Source organism: Rana temporaria, chromosome 2 (assembly GCF_905171775.1).
Source record: "Rana temporaria chromosome 2, aRanTem1.1, whole genome shotgun sequence".
Taxonomy (NCBI): Eukaryota; Metazoa; Chordata; class Amphibia; order Anura; family Ranidae; genus Rana; species Rana temporaria.
Genome location: NC_053490.1, coordinates 393,301,465 through 393,321,513, shown reverse-complemented (window position 1 = coordinate 393,321,513; position 20,049 = coordinate 393,301,465). Strand labels below are relative to the sequence as shown.

The 20,049-nt window shown below is 48.3% G+C and overlaps 1 protein-coding gene across 2 annotated transcripts in view; it reads left to right on the top strand.

Annotated features, from left to right (window-relative positions):
• Window positions 1-20,049, top strand: part of ATG3 (autophagy related 3) — a 105,121-nt gene that overhangs the window by 35,399 nt on the left and 49,673 nt on the right. For both annotated transcript variants that reach the window (XM_040338053.1, XM_040338052.1), the window contains exons 5-6: window positions 7,637-7,707; window positions 18,934-19,041. In XM_040338053.1, coding sequence (XP_040193987.1) covers window positions 7,637-7,707; window positions 18,934-19,041 — 179 coding nt within the window. The remainder of the gene's footprint in view (window positions 1-7,636; window positions 7,708-18,933; window positions 19,042-20,049) is intronic.

The window sequence follows — 20,049 nt, the reverse complement described above, 5'->3', positions numbered from 1 at the left end:
TGTTAAGTATAGCCGGCGTTCCCGCGTCAAATTTGAATTTTCTAACGTCGTTTGCGTACGCCGATTCACAAACACGCGCGTCGCAAGTCACGCTCACGTCGAAACCACTGACGTCAGTGGGAGCAATGCACGCCGGGAAATTCCCCGGACGGCGCATGCGCATTTAAATCGGCGCGGGAACGTGCCTGATTTAAATAGTACACTCCCCCTAGCCGCGGAATTTGAATTCCGCCGGGGGATTTAGGATCCGCCGCCGCAAGTTTGGAGGTAAGTGGTTTGTGAATTAGCCACTTGCCTCTCAAACTTGCGGGAGCGGATCTTAAATCGCGTAGATCGAGCGGATCTATAGATCCGCTGATCTACGTGAATCTGGCCCCTTCTCTAAATCCTTAAAGCGGAGGTTCACCCTAAAAACATGTATATAACATTACATTCTGCATACTTCCAACATTTACAGTATGCTGTTTGTTTTTTGTTTTTTTGCTGTACATACCGTATTATTGCTATTTTCCACCCGGCTTCCGGGTGCTCACTCCCGCGGGATTAGGTGTTCCTATGCAGAGGCGCAGTGTCATGTGGGACTTCGCCCAGATGATTGACGTCTTGAGAAAAACTTCCCCCCCGGCGGATAAGGCGCATCACGAGTTGCCGAAAGTAGCCGAACTGCGAGTTGGCTCTATAGGGCGCTATACGGCGCCTGCGCACCGACTAGGAGCCATGTAGAGCTGACTGCGCAGGCACCGTATAGAGCCGACTCGCAGTTCGGCTACTTTCGGAAACTCGTGACGCGCCTTATCCGCCGGGTGGGGAGTTTTTTTCTCAAGACATCAATCATCTGGGTGAAGTCCCACATGACACTGCGCCTCTGCATAGAATGCCTACTCCCGCGGGAGTGAGCACCCGGAAGCCCGGGTGGAAAATGGCAATAATACGGTATGTACAGCAAAAAAACAAACAGCATACTGTAAATGTTGGAAGTATGCAGAATGTAATGTGTGTGTGTGTGTGTGTGTGTGTGTGTGTGTATATATATATATATCAGGGATATGCAATTAGCGGACCTCCAGCTGTTGCAAAACTACAAGTCCCATCATGCCTCTGCCTCTGGGTGTCATGCTTGTGGCTGTCAGTCTTGCTATGCCTCATGGGACTTGTAGTTCTGCAACAGCTGGAGGTCCGCTAATTGCATATCCCTGGTATATATATATATATATATATATATATATATATTTGTATATGTGTGTGTGTGTGTGTGTGTGTGTGTTTTTAGGGTGAACCTCAGCTTTAAGGTTTCTTGGCTGTCTCTTGACAACTCAAAGTTTCAGCTCCCTCTGGAGACTAGCTAGGCCACTCCATGACCTCAATGTGCTGCTTCTTGAGCCACTCCTTTGTTGTCTTGGTGGTATGTTTTGGATCATTGTCAATGCTGGGAGACTCATCCGCGATCCATCTTCAGGGCTCTGGCTGAGGGAAGAAGGCTCTCATCCAAGATTTTACAATACATGGCCCTGTTCATTGGCCCTTCAATGCAGCAACGTCTGCCTGTACCTTTAGCAGAGAAACGGCCCCAAAGAATAATGTTTCCACCTCCGTGCTTGACTGTAGGGATGGTGTTCTAATACCGCCTACACACAACCGTTTTTCCTGTCATGCAAAAAAAAAAAAGTTTTTCTCGACGTGATTCCTCTCAAGCCTGCCTTGCATACACGTGTTCATGAAAAAAACGCTCAAGCAAAGCGCGGTGACGCACAACACGTACAACGGCACTAAAAGGGGAAGTTCCTTTCAAATGGCGCCACCCTTTGGGTTGCTTTTGCTGATCCTCATGTTAGTAAAAGTTTGGTGAGAGACAATTTGTGCTTTTCAGTCTTTGTGCTTTTCAGTCCGTTACAGCGTGACGAATGTGCCATCTCCATTACGAATGCTAGTTTTACCAGAATGAGCGCTCCAGTCTCATACTTGATTCTGAGCATGCACGTTTTTTTCCCCCTCGAAAAAGCATACACACAAGCTGTTTTCGCGACCAAAATAAGAACGACAGGAAAAACTACGAGAAAAAATAGTGCAGGTTCTAATTTTTTTGCGGTCAGTTTTCTCGTCGATAGTACGCTGCATTGGGGTCATAGTCGGCATTTTTTTCCTCCAACTACAGAGAGTGAAGTTAATGCCAAAGAGTTCAATTTTGGTCTCATCAGACCACAGCACTTTTTCTTCCAATTTTTCTCTGAATCATTTAGATGTTCAATGGCAAACTTCAGACGGGCCTGTACATGTACCTTCTTGAGGAGGAGGACCTTGCAGGCGCTGCAGGATTTCAATCCATGGTGGTGTATTGTGTTACCTATGGTTTGTTTGGTGACTGTGGTCCTAACTGCCTTGAGATCATTCACAAGCTCCTCCCATGTAGTTCTGGGCAGATCCCTCACTTTTCTCATGATCATCCTTACCCCAGGCAAAATGTTTTGCATGGCGCTCCAGACTGTGGGCAATTGATGGTTATTTTGTATTTCTTCCATTTGGGGATAATCACTACAACAGTTGTCTCCTTCTCACCAAGCTTCTTGTTGATGGTCTTGTAGCCCATTCCAGCCTTGTCCAGGTCTACAATCTTGTCCCTGACATCCTTTGACAGCTCTTCGGTCTTGCCCATGATATTGAGGTTTGAGGCTGGGTTCACACTACTACACTACTTTCATCCTACTTTGCTCTGCTACATTGGTCCTACATTTATCCTACATTGGTCCTACATCCATCCTATTTTCATGAACAGGACACTACTTTGGTCCGACTTCAATGATATTCAATGGGTTGAAGTAGGATCAATGTAGGACCAAAAGTAGTACAGGGAGTATTTTCAAAGTCGGACCGACTTGTGTAGGACCAGTTAAGACAGCTCCCATAGGGAAACATTGATTTTCACACGTCATGCTACATGAGGCTCCCAATGTAGGACCGTTTGTCGGACAAGTGTGAACCCAGCCTGAATGGAAGAAAGATTCTGTGGACAGGTGTCTTTTATACACATAATGAGTTGTTACACCTTCTTATATTGACAGGATTAATCTATGTACCACATGAGCACATACTGTAGCCAGTCTGTGGGAGTAAGAATTATTGTCGGTTGGTAGGGGATCAAATGCTTATTTTACTCACTCAACTGCAACTCAATTTATAACATTTGTATCATGTTTTTTTGGGGGGATTTTCATCTGATATTCTGTTTTCTGTCATTTAAGATACACCTATGAAAAAAAATGATGGACCCTTCATTTCTCAGTAAGTGGGCAAACTTTCAAAATCTGCAAGGGATCGTATAATTATTTTCCCCTTTGTAAGTACCTGTAATAAATAAAGGAAAAGTGCACTATTTCACTAACCGAAACTAACAAACTTTTAATCCCCATCCAACTAATTACCTCAGCATGACAGCTACAGCCTCCTTCGCTGAGACTGACAAAATGCTGACTAGTTCCCTATTCAAGTGAATAGGGGCTTACTCTGTAGGTGTGGCTGTCATGCTGATGTAAGAAAGCAGCTTGGTAGGGGGCTTCTATGTTGGTTTAGGTTGGAATGCGTAGAGATCGGTGTCGTTTTTTTTAAAAAAAGTGACCAGCTCTTCTTTTTTTTAATTTTAATACATAATCGGATTGACTGCCTGGTAGTGTGTTGTGCGTTTTTAATTTAGCTGGAGTTCCGTATGGTATAAGATATAGTGATATAGAAGATCTAGTGCTTTCCATCAGTGGGTCTCTTGCACAATAATAAAGTACACCCTGACATTTCATTTTGTGCTTAGAAGTCTAGTACAATATGTTTGTACACCGGCACTGACATTTCAAAGGGTCATATGATATGCCTTTCATGTATACTGTATGTTCCTATTTCAGCCTGTTGAGTTGAAAGTTCAGTTCAGGACAACCAGGTCTTCTATATAGTACTGCTTGTCACGTTTTATCTGGGACTCTCCAACAGTCTAAGCAGGAAAGAAACTTCCTCCCAGCATTCTTATCTAGCTGGCTGGTTAGGATTCAGCAAGAGAGGTTGGCTATGTGCCTGTTGAGTCCAAAGAGAACGAACATGGGGGTTTTAGGGCCTTGATAACAGGGTTTGGGCTTGTGTCAATGCCATTAGTTTGAGACAGTTTTCATTGGCGGTTGCATTAAATACATTAGTTATTTGTAATGGTGCATATACCATTACCTGCAAATGGCTACATCGCCTTCATGGTCTCATAATATTGCCTTGACTGACTGTCTTCTGGCTCTATGATGTGTAAAGTAATTGTAAAGGTGTTTTTTTTTTTTTTCAATAACAAACATGGTATTTTTACCTGCTGTGTGCAATGGTTTTTCACAGAGCAGCCCCGATCCTCCTCTTCTTGGATCCCTCGCCAGCACTTCCCTCTACTGAGTGACCCCATAGCAAGCTGCTTGCTTTAGGGGCACTAATGCAGGCTCGCTTCCGAGCCGCACTCTGTGTGTCTATTGAAATACACAGTGCGGCTCGACCCTGCTACCTCCTAACTAGCTGTGATTGACAGCAGCAGGAGCCAATGGCTCCCCATTCTGTGCCTGAAAGAGAGAGCGGAGATGTCGCTCTTCTGCACAGCGTTGGATCGACATCAGGGTGGGGGGAGGGGAGCTGCACACGTTGATGTTTTTTACCTTAATGCCTAGAATGCATTAAGGCTTAAAAAAAAAAAAACTTGGGTTTTTGAACCACTTTTAAGCTGCCACTGCTACTGAAAAAAGTTGGCCACTTGCCTGCTGCCTTCTGCTCTCTCCCCATTGATATTGCTCATACTATTATTCTCCCATAATGCATGACCTTCTATGAATGGCTGGTGGAGATCTATCATTCAGCTGCTCCTCCTCAATTTTACAGAATGCGATGCATTGCGGAAGACTAGTAATGCGAGTAAAGCGCTGTACACACTGGGATAAATTCCGATGGAATTTTCCGTCGGAATTCCGTTCAAGCTGTCTTGCATACACACTGTCGGACCAAATTCCGACCGTCCAAAACGTGTGACGTAAAACACTACGCCGAGCCGTGAAAAATTAAGTTCAATGCTTCCGAGCATGCATTCTGAGAATGCGTGGGGTTTTTTTCTCTGTCGGAGTTCCACACAGACGATAGGAATTTCCTATCGTTTTTTTTTTTCCATTGGAAAAAAAATAAAACATGTTCTATTTCTAAACACCGACAGGACTTTTTCCATCGGAAATTCTGATCGTGTGTACAAGGCATAAGGACTAGCGCAACTTTTTTTTTTTTAAGCAGAAAATGATGGCTGTTGACTCTCACAGCACTGGAAGACAGCCGATTGGGGCAATATCCAGTGGTTATGGGATACTGGAGTGAATTTTTTTGCCCAAAACAGCTGCCTGCAGGTAATGGTATATACACGATTACACATAACTAATGTTAAAGCGGAGGTTCACCCTAAAAAAAAAATTCTAACATTACATTGAGCTGACTTCTGACACTGACAGTATGCTGATCTTCTTTTTTTTTTTTCGTACATACCGTTTTATCACTATTTTCCACCCCGGCTTCCGGGTAGTGAATCCCGCGGGAGTGGGCGTTCCTATTCACAGGCTAAGTGATTGACGTGATGACAAAAGATTCCCACCGACGTATACGGCCGCGTCACGAGTTGCCGAAAGAAGCCGAACGTCGGTGCGCAGGCGCCGTATAGAGCTGACTCGCAGTCCGGCTTCTTTCGGCAACTCGTGACGCGCTGTATGCGCCGGTGGGAAGCTTTTGTCGTCACGTCAATCACTTAGCCTGTGAATAGGAACGCCCACTCCCGCAGGATTCACTACCCGAAAGCCGGGGTGGAAAATAGCGATAAAACGGTATAAACGGAAAAATAAATATTAGCATACTGTCAGTGTCAGAAGTCAGCTCAATGTGATGTTAGAATTTTTTTTTTTTAGGGTGAACTCCCGCTTTAAGTACTGAATCCACCCACCAAAAAAAAAAAAAAACATAAATTTGGCTTTAAATAATAGCTTAGACACCACCTTATTCACATTTTATTCTGTTTAAATGAATAACGAATATCTGGCCCTAATGCAGGGATAGGCAACCTTTTTGAGAGGTGAAGATCAACATGAAACGGATTATAGGTCACCAGGGATCGACAGCTTTTTTTTTTTAAAGAAACTAAAGGATAAGTTCACCTTATTCAGGGTGTAATATGTTATGAAGGGAGCGGCCCCGAGCTTCCCTGCTAGCTGTCAAAGCTTTAAAAAAAAAAACGCAATCCTGCGGGTCTCCGCCCGCCCGGCTGCGTCACTCATTCATAGTCCTCTGTGAATGGAAAACTACAAGTCCCATCAGTAGGGCAGTGGATGATGTCTATAGAGCAGTGGACGTGTTAGAAGGGCAGAGGATTGTGTCGGTAGTTTTTTATTTCTATTATTTTATTATTTTTTTACATTATTATTATTTCTATTACATTTTTTTTTTATAGCCCTGTTGGGAGGGGGGGGGGGGGGGGCTTTGGTGAAAAATCAAGGGTGTTAACAGACCCCTGAGGTCTCGCTTCTCAGACCAAGAAAGGGACTGAGGAGAGAGAGATTCCCAAGTTAATTTCTCTGCTGCCTCCGCTATACTGGAACTAATACAGTGATAAATGGTCACAGAAGCGATCAGTACCGTCTCTGTCATTTATCGGTCCCTTCCTTACCAGACCATTACCAGCTCCTTCCCCGCTTTCCATCATGACCTATCCCCTACAGCAGCCGGTGAGAGAGATGAGGAGGGGAGCCTGGCAGCGGAGAGGGAAATGGAGCACACAGGGGGACTGGGCAACACACAGAAGAGAAATCTGGAGAGGAGGGGCAGTGGGAGTGTCATTTAGTGGAACAAATGGGCTGTGTTTTTCTCCCTGCAGCAGCTGAATTGCGGTAGGAGAGAGAGGAGGAAAAGCATGCATTGTAGCATTCACCTTCTGCAGGGAGAATAATGTAGCATTTACTTCCTGGAATCCATCTGCCCTTAGCTCATGTGTGCTTAGCTGAGAAAATGTATTCCTCCTTTCCTTTCCTCCCCTCCTGAAGACTCCTGGGATGTGTGACATCCTTTTGCCTAGGCATAGAAACCAGGATGTAACTGAAGAAATGTAAAAAAATAAGTTTAACGAGTAAATATGATATATACTTTCCTATCTATTTACTAATGCGAGCGGCATGAGGATCAACAATAATGTCGACTAAGAGGGTTGACTAAGTCTGTTAAAAACACAAGGCCACCTGCATTATTATGAACTCTATTATCTTTTTTTTATGAAGGGCAGAGTCCACGTACACTGATAGCCATTCTAAATGTCATGGGTCCTCTTGTGTCTGTAGGAAAAACTTCCATGGGAGGCAACCAAAGCTCAGCATCTCTGAGAGGTGAGGATTAAAGAGGGTCCAATGACTTGCCAATGGGGCCCCAATAGGATTGGAGTCTAGAACATATTGACAGGCCAGGACCTTAGGGCCACCTCTGTGTCAAGCAACAAATTCCACTTGCAGATGCCCATGCACTAGTCTTTTTTATAATTGATGTATTTTATTTTTTAATTATTTATCTGTTCTGAATAGCTTTTCCTAATCCTGTTTTCTATTTCAACCTTATTTAGGGCAGCAGGTGAAGACTCAAAGGTTAAACCTTATCTGCCTAACGAAAAACAGTTTCTGGTGACAAAAAATGGTAAGAATGTGTGAAATAATGGTTCCCTTGCTCCTTGAAAACGTATGGTTAAACATGAGATCTGTCAGGTCCTTTAACCCTATTGGGTGCTACTGGAGGACTCGGCGACCACACATTCTGCACCGCTTGCTGAATTGTGGGCCCAGGTGAACAAAATGGAGTACGCTGAAAATAGACAGCGTCGCAATGACATAAAGAGTGGTGGGTGTCCAGGAAAAGGCTGAAGGGAATGATCTGGCTCAGTTTGCGGAGCAGTTCTTTCAAGATCTCCTCCAGCTGCTGCAGGTCTCTCCTTATGTGGTAGAAAGGGCTCATCGGGTGCCCACAGGGGAACGTCCGGCAGGAAACCCACCGAGAACGTTCCTGGTGCGGTTTCTCAATTTCAGGGACAGGGATTGGCTCATGACAGAGGCAAGCAAGAAGGATGAGGTGCAGTGTGTGAATGCCAAAATAATACTTTTTCCTGTGGAAACGCAGAAGAAACGCCACTCTTACACCGAGGTTCGTAAGTGTTTGAGGAATTAAAGGCCTGAAGTATAGCATGTTGTACCCAAGTAAGCTACGGGTGGAAAACCAAGGTATTGTTAAGTATTTTGAATCCTCGGTAGATGCCACGGATTGGCTTGATACCATTTTTAAGCCTGTTTTCTTAAGGGTGTTAAGAGTTGTTCATGTGAATGAGCGTGCGGATATGTAGGGTCCTTCGCATACCTGTTTTCCACATTTATGCTCATATGTTCCTTCCATGACATGATTTTGTTGAGTCCTCTTCATCTGCCGTTCGTTTTCTGCTGGATGCAATAGCTGTCTGTTTGCATCAGGGATATCCCCAGTTTGTTACCTAATGGTGTGGGGTGACACATCCTGTGTTCTGGAGTCATGTCAAGAGCTCATGGAAAGTACTACAGTTTTATATACCGGTACTTTTTTGTTTATTTCTTTGATCTGCAGGTGGATGTTTCTACCTCAGGACTATTGTGTGCTAATACAATAGCCACCGTCTAGTGCAGACCTGGGCAAACTACGGCCCGCGGGCCGTATACGGCCCGGCGGACCTTTTAATCCGGCCCACCCCCGCCGCCGCTGCCACGTTAATCACCGCGGCGGGGAACATTACAGACAGCGTTAGTTTGAACAGCTGTTTTCCCCGCCGCGCATAGACACTCCCCCTTGGACGGATCTGTCCAATCGCGAACAAGGGGGAGTCACATAGACACTCCCCCTTGCTCGCGATTGGACAGATCCAGGTGACAGCCATGCATCTTCCCCCCGGGCCGCTCTAATGTTCTGTACAAGGGCCGCTGAGCTGGCTGAGAGCGGCAGCTCGGGGGGAAGACACGGCCGGATTTAGTACTGCAGCAGCGATGGGCTCTGGTCTGGGCTGACAGCCTGACACAGTCTCTGTGTGTCTGAGTTCAGCCCAGCCCCTCCCCTCCCTCCTCCACACGAAGCTCTATCAGGGGGTGGGTGGATCTGCTTGCTCTTTCCCCGCCCACACTGGCAGCCCGTGTTGTCTGAAGAGGATATGTGGGAGGGAAAGTTAAAACAGAGCAGTCTGCTGCTCTGCTCGACATACACAGGCTTAAAAAAAAAAAAGAAGAAGTGAGCCTCCTGGGACTGTCCATTGCCACCAAGTAAGTGACAAGTGACTGAGCCTCTCCTCCCTCCCTTCCTGCTCTCTCTCTCCCCCCCCCCCTCTGCATATTACCAGCAGCCTGTCATTACTAGCACTGCAGCCTGTGACAGTTTCTTGCCCTCCTATGTTTTTTGATGTGGGTTCACACACACGTACGCTGCAGTTTGGTCGCAATGCTGGTGTACTGGCACTGTCTTGCTGCATGTTACCCCCGGTCCCGTTAGACTTCTATTAGGTTGTACCTTTTTGCTACATGTTCTGAAAGTGCACATAAAGTCCTGCATGCTTCATCTTTGGTGCAATTCCAGAAAATGCAGCAAAAACGCACAACTTAAAAGAAGTCTGAGGTACTGCGGCTATGGAAAACCGCCAGCACATCAGTGCAGTGGTGGCCTGTCTATTAAGGGTGCACAGGCGCTGCCCCCTCTATCATGCCACCCCCTATATGTAAAATTGATAGATTCCTGCCTTGCATGAATCTATCCATGGCCGCCGTGCCCAGCCCCTATTTAGGTGTCCGTGTCCGGAGGGGGTGTCATTTGATGGGGCACAGTGGCTGCGTTTGATGGGTACAGTGGCTGCATTTGATGGGGCACAGTGGCTGCATTTGATGGGGCACAGGGAACAGTGGCTGCATTTGATGGGGCATAGTGGCTGCATTTGATGGGGTACAGTGGCTGCGTTTGATGGGTACAGTGGCTGCATTTGATGGGGCACAGGGAACAGTGGCTGCATTTGATGGGGCACAGTGGCTGCATTTGATGGGGAACAGTGGCTGCATTTGATGGGGCACAGTGGCTGCTTCTGATGGGGCACAGTGGCTGCATATGATGGGGCACATTGCCTGCTTTTGATGGGCACAGTGGCTGCATTTGATGGGGCACAGTGGCTGCATTTGATGGGGCACAGGGTACAGTGGCTGCGTTTTATGGGTACAGTGGCTGCATTTGATGGGGCACAGTGGCTGCATTTGATGGGGCACAGTGGCTGCATTTGATGGGGCACAGGGGCTGCGTCTGATGGGTCACAGGGGCTGCGTCTGATGGGTCACAGGGGCTGCGTTTGATGGGGCACAGGGGCTGCGTTTGATGGGGCACAGGGGCTGCGTTTGATGGGGCACAGGGGCTGCGTTTGATGGGGCACAGGGGCTGCGTTTGATGGGGCACAGTGGCTGCGTTTGATGGGGCACAGTGGCTGCGTTTTCTGGGCAACAGTGGCTGCGTTTAATGGGGTACCGTGGCTGCGTTTGATGGGCAACAGTGGCTGCATTTGATGTTTTTTTCTGAATTTTTTCAGTTTGCTTGCTGACTGCAGTACAGCCAGCCTGTCCTTTTTTCTTTTTGTCGATCACTGCTGGCTGCTATAGCTGCCGGCAGTGATCACTGTATTCTGATGGCTAGGAAACGTTCACCTCAGAGCACAGCACACACTGACACATTTCTCTTACGAAAGCTTGGTAAATCAAATGCCAGGCCTAGCATTACACCTGTGTGGCTGCAACCAAGTCTGGGCACAAGCCAGCACAGGCTCCTGGAAACGCAGGAGAGTGGCCAGTAAGAGGAAAGCTGGGATAGAACATTACTTGCATCATATCCATGCCGCTCCTAAATCTGCTCCACTGCCGCACCAGGCCCACAATGCCTTTAATCTGGTCCTGGGGGCCAGTGCATAGGCCTGTGCCTGCACTTGCACTGCACTACCCACACAGAGAGAGGGACCACTTCACATTGACCGCACAGAGAGAGAGACTGCGCAACATTGCTTCCAGAGAGAAACGGCCATGTGGATTGATTTTTCTCTCTGTTCCGGCAATGTGAAACGGTTTCTCTCTGTTTAGGCAAATTCCGGAAATGTGGGCAATGTGGAGAAGTCTCTCTCTCTCTGCGGGCAATGTGGAGCAGATGGATGGTGAGCTGGTTCAGTGGGCCACTTGACTAGACTTGCCCCCCAGGCCTAAGGCTGCCAGCCCTCCCCTGGACAGATCCGTCCAAGGGGGAGTGTCTATGCGCAGCGGGGAAAACAGCTGTTCAAACAAACGCTGTCTGTAATGTTCCCCGCCGCGGTGATAACAGTAGGCAGGGCCGGGAGGTGTCACTGTGCCCATCACACGCAGCCACTTGTGCCAACACATGCAGCCACTTGTGCCAACACATGCAGCCACTTGTGCCAACACACGCAGCCACTGTGCCACCATAAATTGTCGCCACTGTGCCCATCACACGCAGCCACTGTGCCGATCACACGCAGCCACTGTTCCCATCAAACGCAGCCACTGTGCCAATCAGACGCAGCCACTGTGCAATCAATTGTTGCCACTGTTCCCAAACACAGCCATTGTGCCCATCACACGCAGCCACTGTGCCAATCACACGCAGCCACTGTGCCAATCACACGCAGCCACTGTGCCAATCACACGCAGCCACTGTGCCAATCACATGCAGCCACTGTGCCAATCAAACGCAGCCACTGTGCCAATCACACGCAGCCACTGTGCCAATAACACGCAGCCACTCTGCCCATCAAACGCAGCCACTGTGCCAATCACACGCAGCCACTGTGCCCATCACACGCAGCCACTGTGCCAATCACACGCAGCCACTGTGCCAATCACATGCAGCCACTGTGCCAATCAAACGCAGCCACTGTGCCAATCACACGCAGCCACTGTGCCAATAACACGCAGCCACTCTGCCCATCAAACGCAGCCACTGTGCCAATCACACGCAGCCACTGTGCCCATCACATGCAGCCACTGTGCCATCACATGCAGCCACTGTGCCAACACACGCAGTCACTGTGCCATCAATTGTTGCCACTGTGCCCATCACACGCAGCCACTGTGCCATCAATTGTCGCCACTGTGCCCATCAAACGCAACCACTGTGCCATCACACGCAGCCACTGTGCCATCACATGCAGCCGCTGTTTAATCAATTGTTATTGATTAAACAGTGGCTGCCTGTCCCCAGCCTCTGTCCCCCTCCTGTGTCATGTCCCCAGCGTCTGTCCCCCTCCTGTGTCATGTCCCCAGCGTCTGTCCCCCTCCTGTGCCATGTCCCCAGCGTCTGTCCCCCTCCTGTGTCATGTCCCCAGCCTCTGTCCCCCTCCTGTGTCATGTCCCCAGCGTCTGTCCCCCTCCTGTGTCATGTCCCCAGCGTCTGTCCCCCTCCTGTGTCATGTCCCCAGCGTCTGTCCCCCTCCTGTGTCATGTCCCCAACGTCTGTCCCCCTCCTGTGCCATGTCCCCAGCGTCTGTCCCCCTCCTGTGTCATGTCCCCAGCGTCTGTCCCCCTCCTGTGTCATTTCCCCAGCGTCTGTCCCCCTCCTGTGTCATGTCCTCAGCGTCTGTCCCCCTCCTGTGTCATGTCCCCAGCCTCTGTCCCCCTCCTGTGTCATGTCCCCAGCCTCTGTCCCCCTCCTGTGTCATGTCCCCAGCCTCTGTCCCCCTCCTGTGTCATGTCCCCAGCCTCTGTCCCCCTCCTGTGCCATGTCCCCAGCCTCTGTCCCCCTCCTGTGCCATGTCCCCAGCCTCTGTCCCCCTCCTGTGCCATGTCCCCAGCCTCTGTCCCCCTCCTGTGCCATGTCCCCAGCCTCTGTCCCCCTCCTGTGCCATGTCCCCAGCCTCTGTCCCCCTCCTGTGTCATGTCCCCAGCCTCTGTCCCCCTCCTGTGTCATGTCCCCAGTGTCTGTCCCCCTCCTGTGTCATGTCCCCAGCGTCTGTCCCCCTCCTGTGTCATGTCCCCAGCGTCTGTCCCCCTCCTGTGTCATGTCCCCAGCCTCTGTCCCCCTCCTGTGTCATGTCCCCAGCCTCTGTCCCCCTCCTGTGTCATGTCCCCAGCCTCTGTCCCCCTCCTGTGTCATGTCCCCAGCCTCTGTCCCCCTCCTGTGTCATGTCCCCAGCCTCTGTCCCCCTCCTGTGCCATGTCCCCAGCCTCTGTCCCCCTCCTGTGCCATGTCCCCAGCCTCTGTCCCCCTCCTGTGCCATGTCCCCAGCCTCTGTCCCCCTCCTGTGCCATGTCCCAAGCCTCTGTCCCCCTCCTGTGTCATGTCCCCAGCCTCTGTCCCCTTCCTGTGCCATGTCCCCAGCCTCTGTCCCCTTCCTGTGCCATGTCCCCAGCCTCTGTCCCCCTCCTGTGCCATGTCCCCAGCCTCTGTCCCCAGCCTCTGTCCCCCTCCTGTGCCATGTCCCCAGCCTCTGTCCCCCTCCTGTGCCATGTCCCCAGCCTCTGTCCCCCTCCTGTGTCATGTCCCCAGCCTCTGTCCCCCTCCTGTGTCATGTCCCCAGCCTCTGTCCCCCTCCTGTGTCATGTCCCCAGCCTCTGTCCCCCTCCTGTGCCATGTCCCCAGCCTCTGTCCCCCTCCTGTGCCATGTCCCCAGCCTCTGTCCCCAGCCTCTGTCCCCCTCCTGTGCCATGTCCCCAGCCTCTGTCCCCCTCCTGTGCCATGTCCCCAGCCTCTGTCCCCCTCCTGTGCCATGTCCCCAGCCTCTGTCCCCCTCCTGTGTCATGTCCCCAGCCTCTGTCCCCCTCCTGTGCCATGTCTATAACAAGTACTCGTACCAGTTTTCCAACAATGATATTTACTGCTTTTTATAAAGAAATACAATTGATTTTATGCAGTATTGAGTTTAGCCTTTTGGCCCGGCCCTCCAAAATATTTTTAGTTTCTCATGTGGCCCCATCGAAAAAATAATTGCCCACCCCTGGTCTAGTGACTGTCGCCATGGGTTTGGGGTATAAGCTGAATGGCAGGTTTCTGTTTCATTTTTTTTTGTTGGGTATTACAGTAGGGTATGTTTTTCTAGTTTCCGGGTGCCATCTTGTGGGGAGTCTATGAAACAACATCATATTAAATATGCTTTGCATCTTCTCTGGAGTACGTATATTACTATGTTCTTTAAATTGTACTAATGGCTATGTCGGTTAATATATTGTCCTGGAATATACAGGGCCTTAATGATAAAGTTAAAAGAGCGGCTTTGTTCACTTATTTAAAAGCAGCCAGGCCATATTGTTGTTCTGCAAGAGACCAATTTGTATGAGAGCAAGGTGTTGTCTACGTAGGCCGTGGATACAGAAGATGTACCATGCCTCCTTTGCACAGTCCAGAAGGTGATTTCTCATCCGGAAGGACGATATGGATATGATACGAAGAAAGAGGATGGATAGCCGCACTCCAATGACCAAACGGTTGTCTTTTATTCAAAAAAACACAGCAAGTACATCACTTCACAAGGTGCAACAAAGGAACAGGTAGATGGCTATCTACCTGTTCCTTTGTTGCACCTTGTGAAGTGATGTACTTGCTGTGTTTTTTTGAATAAAAGACAACCGTTTGGTCATTGGAGTGCGGCTATCCATCCTCTTTCTTCGTATCTTATGCATGGTCAGTGCATCGCCAGCACCCACGGTATGCCGAGTCAGTCCATCTCTACATAGTGACCCACCTGGAGCGGTGATCCCTTCTCTTCTCTATTGGTTTCGGAAGGACGATATGTTATCCTAGTGCTGGAAATGTATCCAACAAAAATGGTGATGACCTGTGTGTATGTTCCTCTGCCATTTCAACCACAATTATTGTATATGTTGGTAATCTTGACTCCCTATATGCATCTTCCTCTACTCTTGTCTGGTGATTTTAATGCCATTCTCGATGGCGGGCTGGATGCTTCTAAACTTTTTGTCCTGGGTATCTGCCGCTCTACGTACTGAGTTGTGGAGGTGGAAATATCCGGGGGTTAGAAGCTACTCCTGTTTATCCCACACCCATAGAACAGCATCCAGAATTGATCTTGCCTTCGCCAATCTCATATGTCTAAATCTAGTCCATACTGTCACATATTTGGCAGGGGGGTTGTCGGATCATAATCCTTTGTTAATGACCCACTCATTGGCTGCCAGGATTGGAGAAAGTGCATGGTGGTTTTATCGCCTGGTTGGATACAGACGGAGCAGGTGACACAACAGGTGCAAACGCCTATGTCTGGTGTCAGTGGTTTGGGACACATTCAAGGCGGTAATGAGAGGACAGTATATATCAGCCATCAAGGCAGCCTGTAAGGAACATATTGCAGAAAGGTTGAGGTTGCAGTCTGAGGAATGTAGGCTAGAGGTGGAATATGCAGCTGTCCCTGGGGATGCCACCTTTGCATCCTTAGAGGGAGCTAAGCGTCCGCTTACTTTATTTGACACAAACTTTGCACACAATACCTTGCTTTATAGAGCTTAATCCCTTTTTGAAAAGGGTGACAAAAATGATAAGCTGTTGGCAGTGCTGGTGGCAGATCAGAGGGCACTGGTTAGTGTACCCATGTTGGATGCTTATATGGTTCTCCTACCTGAACCGGGTAAGGCTCTTACATGCTGTTTCTCCTATAGGCCAATAGCCCTCCTCAACACCGATTTTTTTTTTTTTTTTTTTTTTTTTTAAATAATCACAAATGTTTTGGCCACCAGATTGTCCATAGTGCTCCCGGCCCTGGTTGATGTGGACCAATTATGTCAGGGAACGCTACAGATACCAATCTACATTTGCTCATTTGCAGATTTCTCACAGCACAACTGGAACTAGGGCGGTGGTCTCGCTGGATATGACCAAGGCCTTTGATTCCGTTGATTGGGGCTACATGAAAATGGTGTTGGAACATATGGGTTTTGAGCCAAAATATTGTAAGTGGGTGTCCTTTATAATACAGTAAGCTGTTTTTTTGGGGTGGGTAGGGGAACCAGGCAGGACTGCCCTTTGTCCCCCCCTTCTTGTTTTCCCTAATGATCGAACCATTGGCGGTGGCACTGCGTTCCTCTGCTGAGGTTGGGGTCTTGGAAGTGGAAAACATTAAGGAATGTTGGGCGCTGTAGGCGGATAATATGCTGCTGTTTTTAAAGGATCCGGGTATGTCTCTTCATGCAGTCCTTGGCATTTTGGATGAATTTGCGAAATTTTCAGGCCTTAAAGTTAATTGGGACAAATCCAATATTCTCCCACTGGATTCTGGTACAGACCCTGGGCTGCCACTACAGTGGGTCAATCAGTTTATCTACTTGGGGGTTCGTATATCTGCCAGGGTTGCAGACTATTTTGGTCTAAATCTGCAGCCCCCATTGGATCTCCTTTAAGAGGAAAACTGAGATATGGAGGAATCTCCCCTATCGGTGATGAGACACATAAACATTCTAAAAATTAAGATACTTCCGGTTTTCCTATATTTTTTGCGTAACTCGCCCATTTGTATTCCACGCTACTTTTTTTCATTGGGTACATGGCATCTTTGGTTCTTTCATATGGGGAAACTCTCCTCCCAGAATAGGCCTCACAGCACTTGGGGACAGGGGGGCCTGGTTCTCCCTGATCTTTTTAAATATTTCTTAGCTGGCTGGAGAGTTTTTGCACGTAGATGGCTGCTGTGGTGGGCTCCTATGAGAGCCTATGTCTCCTTGTGTACAGAGGCTCTGGGGCTCAGTTTCCACTGACGGGGCACAATGCAAGACACTGTTAAGGTTTGGGACTGTGTTCAGGAATTACTGGTGCCTGCCTCTACTGCCATTTCACCAGCCTCACTGTTGTGGAGGAACTCCCATTTCCCCCATCTGCTCACTATATCCGATCATATGGGTGTCAAAGGGGATTAAAACTTTGGGTGATGTCACCAGAGGGGGCAAGCCTTTACACTCTGCAGATTTAAAACAGAAATTTGAGCTTCCAAATCCTTATCTCTTTCGCTACCTCCAATTGCGACACACTTTTGTCTCCCAATTTGGCTTCACTAAGCTGGAACGCAGGTCTTCAATTCTGTTTGGCGCTCTGGGTTATATACCATATTTATCGTTCAGTTCTGGCAGCCTCGGAGGGGACAGGGAGGCGGCGGGCAAAGTGCCGTCAGATTACATACAGGAGAATCTCCTGTTTACTCGGCAGCCTCTGTAATAGGAAGTCCCCTCTCCTGGGCTGGCATTGGTTGACTGTTCTGTCTCTCATAGGAGGCGGGACTTTGTATTAAAGAGACCGTTGTGTAAACAGGAGATTTTCCTGTATGTAATCTGTTGGCCCTCGTCCTGCCCCCCTCCCTGTCCCCTCCGAGGCTGCAGATTTGCATGGATCAGGCTACACCGATGGCACTTGTGTTTCTGCATTCATGGCAATGGTGAGGCACTGACCCTTATTTTGCTTCACAGTTCTCTATTAACCACTTAGTAACCGCCCTATCGCCGAAATACGGCTACAAGGTGGTTCCCTAACTCTGGGAGGGCGTCAATATACGTCCTCCCGGAGAATCAGACCCACGCGCCCGAGCGGGCGCGCACACGCGATCACCGGCGCTCGCCGGGTACACGGGACCCGCAGCAACAAGGATCGCGGTAAGGAGCCAATGGAAGCGGCTCCTTACCACGTGATCGTGCCGTCCAATGACTGCGCGATCACAAATGTAAACAAACACGGGCGGATGGGTCATCTGCAGGTCATCTCTCTCCTCTCCTCACACCATTGCAGCGTGAGAGAAGAGGAGAGAGATTAGTGACAAAACGTAAGTGCCCTACCAGCGCCATCTGTGCCCTACCAGCGCCATCTGTGCCACCTGTGCTACAACACTGCCACACCAGTGCCGCCTGTGCCACACCAGTGCCGCCTGTGCCGCACCAGTGTCGCCTGTGCCGCACCAGTGTCATCTGAGCCACACCAGTGTCATCTGATCCACACCAGTGTCATCTGATCCACACCAGTGCCACCTTTGCCAATCAGTGCCACCTGTGCCCATCAGTGCAGGAAAAAATCATTTTTTTTACAACATTTTCGTTCTTTTTTTCATTAATAGCGAAAAAAATGAAAACCGCAGAGGTGATCAAATACCACCAAAAGAAAGCTCTATTTGTGGGGAAAAAAGGACAAACATTTCATTTGGCTACAGTGTTGTATGACCGAGTTATTGTCATTCAAAATGTGAGCGCACCGAAAGCTGAAAATTGGTCTGGTTATTAAGGGGGTTTAAGTGCCCAGTGGTCAAGTGGTTAAAAATGTACATTTTTTTTTCCTGAAACTTCCCTCCCTAAAGTGAAGGTGCGTTTCATACGCCCGGGCTCATTCTTGGACTCTTCACCACACACCGCCACAAAGGCAAGATAATTCTTGTTGGGCAGTGTATTCGTTGATTTGCATAACATTTTAATGGTTCAAAGAATGTCAGTCAAAATGGTCGGCCCTTGTGCAGGTTCATTTCATCAAATCTGGCCCTCTTTGAAAAAAGTTTGGACACCCCTGTGTTAAAGGTTCAACAACCTTATACAATGGTTTGTTCGTTTTGTGTGGTGCAAAAGCAATAACAAAACAGTTCAAGTAACAGATATTGGATGGACTGATATTTTTTCCAACAGAACTCTCTACTTGTTTTTTTATTACATATTTTAGGCAGTTTTTAACTATCATTATGTAAAATCATAGAGAGCAAGGAGTGATGGGCTCTGTGCAAAATCAGCTGCATCATTGGCACAAATGAAATGTAAAAAAAAATATTTATAGGTCAAATAGCTGTGGTTTGCATTTTAATGTTCTGATTTACAAGAGAAAGTGCATTCAATAATACAGCTACCACTGCTTTAGTTCCATGTTACAAAAGATGTAAGCAGATGGAATATTCGGATGAACAAGAGGCAATTATAGAAGAGGATGATGGAGACGGAGGCTGGGTTGACACATTTCATCATGCAGGTATGTTTTTTATTTTTAGGGTTTTCCTTGTACAGTAATACCTCGGATTGCGAGTAATACAGCTAACCAGCATTTCGCAATACGAACTATTATTTTGTTTAAACTAGGGTTGTCCCGATGCCACTTTTTTAGGACCGAGTACAAGTTCTGATACTTTTTTTTTTTTTTTTTTTTTTTTTTTTTTCTTTTTTTTTTCATGTACTCGCCGATACCGATACTTTTTTTTTAATGTCATGTGACAGTTTTCAAACCACAATACAGACTAATGATATGAAGAATGCCCCTTACATTGGAAGTCGTTGGGAAGAATGCCCCTTACATTGGTGGTCGGTTGGAAGAATGCCCCTTACATTGGTGGTCGGTGGGAAGAATGCCCCTTACACTGGTGGTCGGTGGGAAGAATGCCCCTTACACCGGTGGTCGGTGGGAAGAATGCCCCTTACACTGGTGGTCGGTGGGAAGAATGCCCCTTACACTGGTGGTCGGTGGGAAGAATGCCCCTTACACTGGTGGTCGGTGGGAAGAATGCCCCTTACACTGGTGGTCGGTGGGAAGAATGCCCCTTACACTGGTGGTCGGTGGGAAGAATGCCCCTTACACTGGTGGTCGGTGGGAAGAATGCCCCTTACGCTGGTGGTCGGTGGGAAGAATGCCCCTTACGCTGGTGGTCATTAGCAAGAATGCCCCTTACACTGGTGGTTATTAGCAAGAATGCCCCTTACACTGGTGGTCGGTGGAAAGAATGCCCCTTTACAGATGGCGAAAAGAAAATATTCATTGGGGTCACTATTTTGCGAGTTGTAAATTAATCACTGCTGCTTTTTCACATTAACTTACTGGATTTTACACTTCTATTAAGCACTATGGGTGCAATACAGAATAACTGTCAGCGGGTGGCACTGTCCTCCTTAAGAGTTGGTTATCTTACTCATGAGAGAAAGGCAGCACATTCTCAGGCCGCTCTCCGCCCCTCTCAGAAGTTTCTCATCCCGCTCTCCGCCCACTCTC